Source organism: Colletes latitarsis, chromosome 14 (assembly GCF_051014445.1).
Source record: "Colletes latitarsis isolate SP2378_abdomen chromosome 14, iyColLati1, whole genome shotgun sequence".
Taxonomy (NCBI): domain Eukaryota; kingdom Metazoa; phylum Arthropoda; class Insecta; order Hymenoptera; family Colletidae; genus Colletes; species Colletes latitarsis.
This window is the reverse complement of record NC_135147.1, coordinates 24,297,610-24,308,368: the sequence shown is the minus strand read 5'-3', so window position 1 is coordinate 24,308,368 and position 10,759 is coordinate 24,297,610. Positions and strand designations below refer to the sequence as shown.

Sequence of the window (10,759 nt, the reverse complement as noted above, 5' to 3'; positions counted from 1 at the left end):
CACATTTTCTTAGTTCTAAAAATCTTAAAAAACTTTTTGATTTTTTGGAAAATCAACAAAAATAACACATGGAGGAACTACTTTTGCGCGGAGTAATATCTGAAAACGTTCGAGCAAGTCAATATTCATTTCGCTCTTTTGCCGTAACAATGCATTTTTTTGCTTGAGAAATATGCCCAAACGAAACGACATGAATTTTGAAAGATCTTCGAAATGAAATTTCCTGAAACTTTGAATTTCTTAAATAGTTATTCGCTTAAACAATTTTTGCGGAGGAATAATGTCGTGCTACGATCGCAGAGACGCAAGCCAACCCCGTTCATTGGCTGAAGGAAGCGAGCGATTCACACGTATAGAATACATAGCTTTTCCGCGAATACATATTCACCAACACTAGCATATGATTTTCGTACAGGATTCAGTACTGTAGCAATTACATACAATACCCCGCAAATAAGTTGAGAGCTTCTAAAATTTTTAGGAATTTCGTACTTGAAATCGATGTTTTAAACACCTAATTTTGTTCAAAATAATTTTGTGCGAAATAATAACAACATTTTATCAAGAAAAATCTAATTACAAAATTTTTTGTAATCGAATATTTATTAATTTTCATGAAAACAGCTGAAACAAATCTGCAATTGTTACTATAATAAATGTATTGCTAATATTTATCGATTATTTAATTGTTGTATTTATTTTAATCGTGAATTTAAAACTATTTCATGAATTATTTCTCGTAGGAAAAAGTAATTATTTATCACGCATGAAATGATGAAAACAGATGCAAAAACATCGAGAATCGTTTCACGATTTAAGCAATAAGAATATCGTTGAAAATCGTGTCCAGTTGCTGGAACAACTTCTTTTCATCGGCAAAGGTAACGATAGGTATGTTACTGGTGTAGTTGAGAGCAATTTGTGATAAGTACGATCCTGGTTACCGGTGTAAGTAGGGGCGAAGGGAGAGGCAGGTCGCGCATACACACGCACACACCGGCGCAGAACGGAGAGCGAATTCACTCGCCGGCTCTCAACAAGAACGCGTCGACATATACACCGTGCTTGAACGTACTGAGGTGATATATCTGTTATTTATCCTACGGTCGAAGGCGAGTGAATCGTGAAAATGGCCGGGGAAAAGCGTACCAAGGATCAAGAGGAAACCTTGCTCTCGGAAACGACGATCTTGGTTGACATCGAAGGCACCACGACGAGCATAAGCTTCGTGAAGGTAACAAAGACCATGGCCGTGAGGCAGAACGCGCCCTACGGTTCTCGCATTTCACCGGTTTTCCGACGCATTCTCTGACAGTACCCAATGATTCAAATATTCCTCACAAAAAGTTTTCTGCGGAGTAATTTTCGAATGATATCGCGGAGTTTCTGTATCGTAGAAAATTCGTGGATAATGCTTTCGCGCGTGTTGTATGCGGCTCTTTCGGAGTGCTATGCCGGCTGAAATCCAGTTCAGTTTCAGGTTCCCTGTCTGCGAGACAGCGAGTTTCATGGAAGGCAATACTCGCCGTTTAGTCGAACAGAAACATCTTCGGATCGTGTCGAACTTCGTTTTTGACGTTAAGATTTCGTATATGTTTACCCGTTCCTTTTTTTTTTTCTTTTCTTTCCTTTTTTTTCGAATAAATTCTTAAATGTTGTTCGGAGTATATAGCAGTGAAAACAAACCGTGTGTGTTACGTTCGAATATCGGTTATACGTCGGAACGTAAAATATTGGCCGTGAGCCATCATCTTGTAACACTGTAACGTGTACGATTTTTCAAAATAACGGAAACTGTAACGGCGCATCGCACGATTAATTCGATCCGAGAAGAATTTACCACATTTACGTTCACCTTCCTTTCAGGATACACTTTTTCCTTATGTACGAGAGAATTTAAAGAAATATATTGAAACTAAATGGGAGGATGAGGAGTTCAAACAGGACTTTGAAAAATTGAAAGAGCAGGTAAACATTGCAAGCAAAGTTTGGAAATGCGATTATATAAATTTTGCATAAAAAATAATATTCTTTACTTGTATGTTATTATTAAAATACATAATTGGAAACAATATAAAAAATTTAAATATATGAAGAGTAGTATTGATTGTTTATAGGAGTATATATACAAACTTAGTGTTGTTATTTTAGAAAGTTTTTAAACATTTTTCCTTATTAGAAATACAGTGAATTCAATATTGTGGCTTTTAATAGCAAATTTTAGGTGGTCAATATTAAGACAGAAAAAAGGCAGCTGGTGATTATCTGTTAGAGATTGACCTGAGAATATTCTTTGTCCTAAAAGATCACTATTCTGTTATGCATCTTGGAGAATTAAAATTTTGATCAAATAAATCTTTTATGTTATATTTATTACTTCAGATTACAAATATGATTTATACCTTCATTTAAAATACAATAGACATGGTTTATTTCATTTTTGCTTATTATCATTGTAACTATTTGATATAATATTACTTTAAGCTTGTAACTTTATTAAAAGAAATTGGAAACAGAAAAACCAAACATTATACTTTGGAAATACAATAAATCGGATTTTGTATTGTTAATCATTATTTGTAGAATGTTTATAATATTTTTCAAAATTAAACTAATTTTTCATGAAAGTGATTTTGTTAACCAAAGAAAATATTGCTAATTTTTATAAATTCATTTACAATCAATTAATATCCTTATCTCAGGCAAAGAAAGATGAGGTAGAAAAAGTTGATGGGTTTGTACCAGTGACTGGTTCTAATACAGAGGAGGAGAAAGAATCACTTATGAAAAATATATTATGGCAAATGGATTGTGATCGTAAAACTGGAGCATTGAAACAATTACAAGGTCATATGTGGCGCGAAGCTTATAATTCTGGATCGGTTAAAGCACAGTGAGTTTTTCACAATATCCTTTAATCATAATTTACTAAAAAAGTATGTTTAAGTTGCATTACATTATAAATACAATAGAATAGTTATAACAACATATCTGTAAGTGTGCTACAGATACTTAACATATTTTCTAATTTATTAATATATACTACATATTTATTAATATCAGGATGTAATGGTATATTGTATACAATGATTTGAAAATAAACAAATAATTATACACAAGTGTGCAATACATACACCATATGTATATCATTACCATGTGTAGTGAGGTGAATAATGTTGTGTAAGGGCTCACTTCAGTTGTGATATATATGTATTTTAAATACATAAACAATTAATAGTGTAACAAGCAATTAAAAGTATGCAATAAAATAACAAAACAAATTATTTATGTAGCATTTACGAAGATGTGCCAAAAGCATTAGAATCATGGACAAATGATGGTAGAAAAGTCTATGTTTATTCAAGTGGTAGCGTTGAGGCACAAAAACTTCTATTTGGACATTCTGTGCATGGCGATTTGCTTAAGGTATTTTACAACATGCAAATACTAATAAATAACATTATTTGTAACTGTGCAATAATTGATAAGTATAAAAGATGCAGAAGAACTTTTGCTTTCTATATTATTATACAATTTATACAATTAATAAAAATATGTTATTGCTTTAGTATTTCAGTGGTTATTTTGATACTGAAGTAGGTGCAAAACAAGAATCAAGCAGTTATAAGAATATATCAAATAAGATTGGAGCAGAACCATCAAGTATAATTTTCCTCACTGATACTGTTAAAGGTTAGTATATACTTAATATTAAATTATGATTCGTAATATTATAAATACATATGATATTTACAAATTAACACTGATATGACTCATGTTTTTCTGTAATAGAAGCTGCAGCTGCTAAAGAAGCAGGTTTATCAACAGTTATACTACTACGTGAAGGTAATGTTCCTCTTTCGGATGAAGAGAGAGTACCTTTTACAACCATTAAGTCATTCTTAGACTTAACATTTCAAACTTCTACAAAGCGACAAAAATTAGAAACAACAGAAACGCCAGAAACTGTAACTAAGAGTGCACCCGATGTTTGTGAACCAATGGATACTTCCGAAGATGTTGAAATGGCGGATGTCAGCGAGAAAAAAGATGAAAAGGTAGATGCAAAGGAAGCTGTTCAAATAGAAACAAAAGAATGCGGAAAAGATCAGTTACCGAAAGAAACCCAAAAGTCAGATACGAAGACGGAAGAACCAATGATTACTGACGCGAAAGATACATCAAACACTGAAAAGGTAGTGGAAAAGGTAGCAACAGATAAAGTAGAAGCCCAACCATCAGAGGTGAGTATGAAAACAGACATTTCTGAAAATGTACCTGCCGTGAGTAATAATACCGAATCAACATCAACAACTTCAAAAAATGATGTGGATAAGTCCGTGGATTCTGAAAAAGTAGAGAAACCTGTGGAAGTAGCAGAAAAAATTGTAAAACCTGCACCTGTAGAGGCGACAGTTACTGTCAATGATCCCGTGGATGTTGTGGCATCTGAGCCTAAAACAAAGTCTGGAGAAGTTTCTATTACAGAGAGTAAGACTGATGAAACCACAAATATTACAAAAGAAACAAAACCCGAAGACAGTAAAGTGTCAGATGTAAAATCTAATGAAAATGTACCAGAAGAAAAGAAAAGTAGTAGCAGCGTAGAGGAGAAAACCGAAGAATGCACTAGTAAAACTGAAAAAGAAACGAAAGAGGAGTCCACTGACAAGACCACAACTAATCCTAGTATAACAGAAACCCAGAATCCAGAAAATGAAGGATCTTCGGTAAAACCCGCACAAGAACCTACGAAAACAGAGGAGAAGCCTATAGAAAATGGTGACGTTTCATTAACAAATGCGGAAAAAGTTACTGCACCAACGATAACAGAACCAGAAGCTACTAGTAGCAAAGTAGAGACACACGCCGAAGTGAAAAATGTAACGGAAACAGTCACGGAAACGAAACCAGAAGTAGAATCGGAATCTGTTAATGAAAAATCTCCTAAAGCGAAAGAAACAGAAGAAGCAGCAGCAGTGCCTGTAAATGACGCAGAAAAAAAAGAAGTTAGCACCGAAGTATCAAAACAAGAATCGACAGAGAAATCAGTGAAAGAAGAAACTGTAGTGGACGAAGTGAAAGAAACGAATACAGTGGATTCCGAAAAGAAAAAACTAAATGGTACAACACAAAATGGGGATACAGATGCGCCAGTGTCAGACGATAAATTACATAGAAACGGACTAAATGAGGGATCATCAAATGAAAACGTGAATTCGTCAACAAGCGAAAGCACGTCGGCGCAGAATGGCGAACCAGAGAGTTCCTCGGAGGCTAATGCGGAATCTATAAAAGTAAAAAAAGTCGTTGATTCTACAGTAGCCGATGGTGCCGGCGAACCTGACGTTGTTCCCCCTGTAGTTGTAGCTGCGACGTCTTAATCTTGTTCTTATACATTTTAAGAAGTCCTTCATACATAACCCCCACCCATAATACTTATCCGCAGGTATAAACTGAAAAGTTGGCTCCCTACACCTTACATAAATCGTACGACGTTAAAGATGTAATACGTTAATTTAAGATGCAGTTCATAGAATTTCTATTTCTTCAACAAATGCGAAGGGAAACGATAATATGACATGCACAGTGTGTTTCAGATTCGATTATCTTTTAAACGTCATAACTCGATGTATTATGCTTGTTGACTGTGCTCAGTAGAAAGTCGTAAGAAGATCGAAAAACGTTTGTTTCCTATTTTACATTGCTTAACTTATTTTCTTATGTATTGATCTGTTTTTCTTTTTCTATTTTTCCCCTCCCTTTTAGTTCATTCGTATTAAAATAGTTTTTGTAGGTGACATTATGCATTTACAATATGAACTGACTAAAGATAATCGAACATGTCAATCGCTGTAGTCGGTTTATAAGTATTTTTTCATTTGTCTTCTTTTTTTTATTGCATTTTATGTGTATTAAGATCTTTTTTTATACTGCCTAAACGGAATGTTACGGTATGAAAACTCATAGGTTAGGAAATTCATCATAGTTGGAGTATGCTAAAATACCGCATGTACCCTGTGCCAAATGAATTAATTCGTCAGTTTGAAGGTTTTTCTATTATTATACGTACGACGTTGAAGGATCTGGTCGATGTTTTAGTTTCTTGCAACAATCAGGAAACTTTAAGACTATGTATGATTTTAAGACTGAATTGGTAATGCCTCGAACAGTCGCTGGCTTTAGACTATACAATATAATTTTTGCATACTCTTGTGTACTTAATTTTATAAATTGATAACACAGTGATTTTTGAATCATAGATCTGAACCCAATATAAGTAAGCTGTGTCTTACGTTTGACTTTATTCGACTATCTTAGGTATACTTATTCGCGTCCCAAAGGGCACACATGCTACTTATTGTGATGTCTCGGCATCATATTCCTATTTTCTTTTGTGACTATTTATCAAATTATATACCTTTAGTTTAGAACACTTCAAATGATGTTGGCCTATTACGCATTACGTGTTTTTTTTTTTCTATATTTTGTACCGTAATTATTATGCGATATCAAGTCGTTTTTGAACAATTGGCAGTACTACGTTTGCATTTATGTGTTTCTAAAAAACCATGACAATTGTATTGTCACATTACGCGATATTACACGTACCCGTTACACTATTAGTTGTATAAAATTTCATTTTGCGCCGCCTGATAGTATATAATATGGAACAATCTGATTACGAGGAAGAAACACTGACTTTGGAATTTATTCTTTTCTCATTCCTGTGAACTAATGTCAAAACTTGTTATATAAGTAACCACTTTTAAGTAGTGGTGATCCATGTTTCTTAGGATTCGTAAATTATTCTTCGAATTTGACAAAGTCTCGTTTATTTATTTATTATCCATTCCTGCAAAATTGACTGTGATTTAACGATATTAATAGACATAGGGAACCTTAAAATGATTCATTATTATTCACGTATAATAATTCCTTTGGCAGGTTATCATATTAATACTATTATTATTATTTTTATTGAAATTAATAGGCATCCTGTCTGATTCAAGTCACTGTGAAGACTGTAGGCAGTATAGACTGTAAGCAAATCAAAGTTTCTACACTTTTTCTTCTGCTTGATTTTTTTCGATCGTATTTTGCCGGCGACTTATGCTAGGGAAACTCAACGATCCGCAAAAAGGCATAAACGAGATAAACGAAGTGCGACGTCAGCGTGTTCTAGACTTGTTAATCTATAAGTACATGTATAGTCAGTAACGATTATATTGTGAGACTTCTAACGAATCCATATTTTACAGGACACTTGACAGACCTCGCATTTATTTATAAGGTGTCCTTTCGACGGTGAAAACGTTTTTTAATAATCGGATCATTTTTTGGCGTTGCACGATTCGTTACCACGAACGGTGGAAGAAAGGAAATGTATAAACGTGATTTCTATTCACGATCCCAAAACCGAAGTCGAATCTCGTATGCTTGATTCCTCTTTAAGACGAAAGACCCGGAGGTGATCATAGGTGTAAGACCAGTTAACCGATTCGAATCGATTCTATTTCGATATATGCGTCCTTGTGTCAGGTGCATAAGATTTCCGACTGATATCGTAAATTTAATATACGATTACAAACTCACTGAAACATCGGTAACACAAGTGTGCTCGATTGATGCTCAAACACTAAAGATGCAAGCAATTTTGTCGAAACTATTGGGGCACCTTTGTTACCGATGATCCTGCAAGAAACACGATGTTAACAAACTCGATGTGTAAACGACTGTAAACTGCCGACCTTTTGCCATAATGAATTTTTTAATCGTTTTTTTTTTTGAGAACATCTCATATTTTCGTAATTCTGTCTACCGATCGCATAAAAATGCGAACCGACTGCCGTCACTACGATAAAACTAAGCCTCTGAACGCCAAGTGGCCGTTGTGTATGAGGTTCTTCTCGACTGACTTTCACGGCATCATCTACAATCATCATCTCATATCATCCATACTAATTGTTGCGTCGATAGTTGGAAGGGCTGAAGTACACATCGCCAATTCGCGTCGTTATAGTTCTCTCTCTCTTTTTTTTTTTTTTTGCAAATGCTCAATGTCAGCGAATCTATAGTTTCCTTTCAAACATACGCAGTCGCTTAATTAACTAATAATAGTGTGGTTAATGTTCTAAGTTTAGGGAAGGCTTAACTCTTTGTGGTTTGATTTTTTTTTTCTTCTATTTTCTGTACGATTTAAAATATTTGGTATTATATACTAATTTTTAAGTATTATTTATACGGTATTAAGCTTTCGGACTATTTTATAAGTAATTCGGTAATTTAAAGCGATATGATAAGAAACGAAATATCAAATTTACCTTGTGCTACTTCACAGAATATAATGGAATACAATATTATTGGATTTTGATACCGAACCACGAAGTGTTAAATAAAGCTTTTGTAAGGTAACACTTGGATGTTTCGACTTTGACGTGTCACCTTAGAGATTCAGATCAACATTTGATACGACTCTAATATATCGATGCAGTTTTGTTCTATGTATTTATTAGCAAGGATAGTTTTTTGCGCACGGTCGCGTGGACGTTTATACACTGCTTTGTTATTTATTATTTCTGAATGTAACAGAAATTTTGGCCGATCGGAATCTTCATCAAGTCGCGAACACGTTAATAAAACATTGACACTTGATATTTTTGTTGAAAATGCAAAGTGTGCGTCGCCTAATATCGTTCCTCTCAACCGTGGCACATTTTATCAATTGAATTGCGTACGCGCAGTTGTAAGTTTTGTAAGCGAATTTTAATCGAAAAACGTTCGCGCGGCTTGCGAATACAGACAGCTGTTAAAAGTTGTACGTGCAAGACTTTTCGTCGTCCTTTAAAAATATTAAATACCTAATAAGACGTTTCCAAGTACCGAGGATAGGAGTACTAACAAACAATAGCTTCGTATCGATTAGCGATTATTATTTGTAATTCATTGGCTATTTTATGTAATACGTCAATATAAGCGTAGGAGAGAATGTACGGACTTAATTGATACTTTTTAACGATAACCTTTGACGGAGGAATCTTTCACGGGGACTGTTCTTTCACGAGACTGCTCCGTCGCCAAGTTTTTCCTCAGCCAAGTATTTTAATTTTTCTCTTTCCTTTTTTTTTTTCTCTCTCTGTTACGAGACAGTTGTAGTTACTATTACCATTTTTTTTTTCCAGCGCTCTAAACGATTAAACGCGTGTATGTGTGTATGTGTGTGTGCTACACGACGAAGGCACAAAATGAATTTTATTTCATCGCATCAAGTTCAATCATTGGATCTTTATACATTTAATCGGGCAATATTACTGATTCGCAAATGGTTGTACACTGTACAGAATGAAATTGACAATTCTGTTCTCTCTGAACTCTTGACAGCATTCTTCGTAGAGCAAAATAAATGAATTTTGCAACTAGACTCGGAGCGTTCGCTTTTGTTTTTATTTCATCGTTCCTCGTGTATGGATATCGGACGTGTTTAGTTTCTCGAGAGAGAGATAGAGAGACAGATAGTATCCCATGAAATTGAAAGAGAGGTCAGCGTGTTCAGTCATTCTTCATACTGTAAATTTTGTTTAGGTGTATATATCGTGGTATTACATTATAACGAAGTAAGAAACGATTAGCGTCCGTAATTTAGAATTAAAGAAACGATATAAATATGATTAAAGTGTATCGATGTACGTGATTGAAAACTGATCAGCTCTGGTATATTGTTTCCTCGAATTGGTTCATGCTACTCTTGTCCTCAGCTAGTCGATAACGTTAGGCGCAAACAGCATTTTCGCCCGATCGATCCTGAATGCTAGTCATTCTACTGCGCGCACTGAAGCATCAATTTCTCGAGCAGCCAATTCATTAGATCGAGACGTAAAAAATCTCCGTCTTTCGGATGACAATTTCCGTTGAAGCAATAATATTAAGCCCGGATAAACAATTTTTTTTTTTTTCGACGTAATGTTAAGAACAAGATGTATCGAATATTTGGTACTTGAAATACATATTGTTCAAATGTGCGTGACATTTGCTTTCTTTTTCACGACAAATTTCCCATACGAAACATTAAATTATCCAGAATCTAAGAATCAAATATAATATAAATGTTTTTACCAAATATTTTGTATATAATGTTTGGTAACAACGTGACAAATGTCAATATAATATATAGGGTAACTCATTTTAATCTATGAATGCATATATCGTGAGACGAATGTTTGATTATAATAGTGCAAAACGTATAGTGGTTGAAAAAGGTCGATAATTTGCAAATTTCATCCAGAGACACACGGTGTTCGGTCGAACGCGTTTCGTTGTGTTTATTGTCTCTGTTGAGAAGTAATTTTAAAACTTGCAAGTGATCTTGAAAGTGTCCTCGGGGGACTCCGCCAATTTTTCTCAGCGAAATTCGAATGAACCTTGCGGCCTTTTACAACCGCCATATGTACAGTTCGATGCAACGTGGATTCTGCGCGCGCGTACATGTGCAGGTGTGTGAGAAGCAGAGAATAAGCGAGTGAATACAAGTATACACGTCTATAACTACATTTTCGAAGGATCAATAAAAATTGATTTAATTTTATCGTTAAAAGAGTAATTATAATTGCTTCTTTAGAATTTTTAACTTTGTAATTAGTTCTATGTGCAATAACATAAATATTCTTTTCAAATCCGTCTGTTGTCGTTTCATGTATTTTTCTCTGTATTTCAGCAATGCGAGCGTATGTATGTTAACAAATAACGAATGAGCAAGGACGTT

The 10,759-nt window shown here is 34.5% G+C and overlaps 1 protein-coding gene across 1 annotated transcript; it reads left to right on the top strand.

Annotated features, from left to right (window-relative positions):
* Positions 1-1,033: 1,033 nt before the first annotated feature.
* Positions 1,034-10,026, top strand: Enoph (enolase-phosphatase E1). The gene is made up of 6 exons (XM_076782287.1): positions 1,034-1,234; positions 1,867-1,968; positions 2,703-2,893; positions 3,294-3,426; positions 3,570-3,693; positions 3,793-10,026. The coding sequence occupies exons 1-6, from the start codon at positions 1,130-1,132 to the stop codon at positions 5,382-5,384; spliced, it is 2,247 nt and encodes a 748-aa protein (XP_076638402.1). The 5' UTR covers positions 1,034-1,129; the 3' UTR covers positions 5,385-10,026.
* Positions 10,027-10,759: the final 733 nt, after the last annotated feature.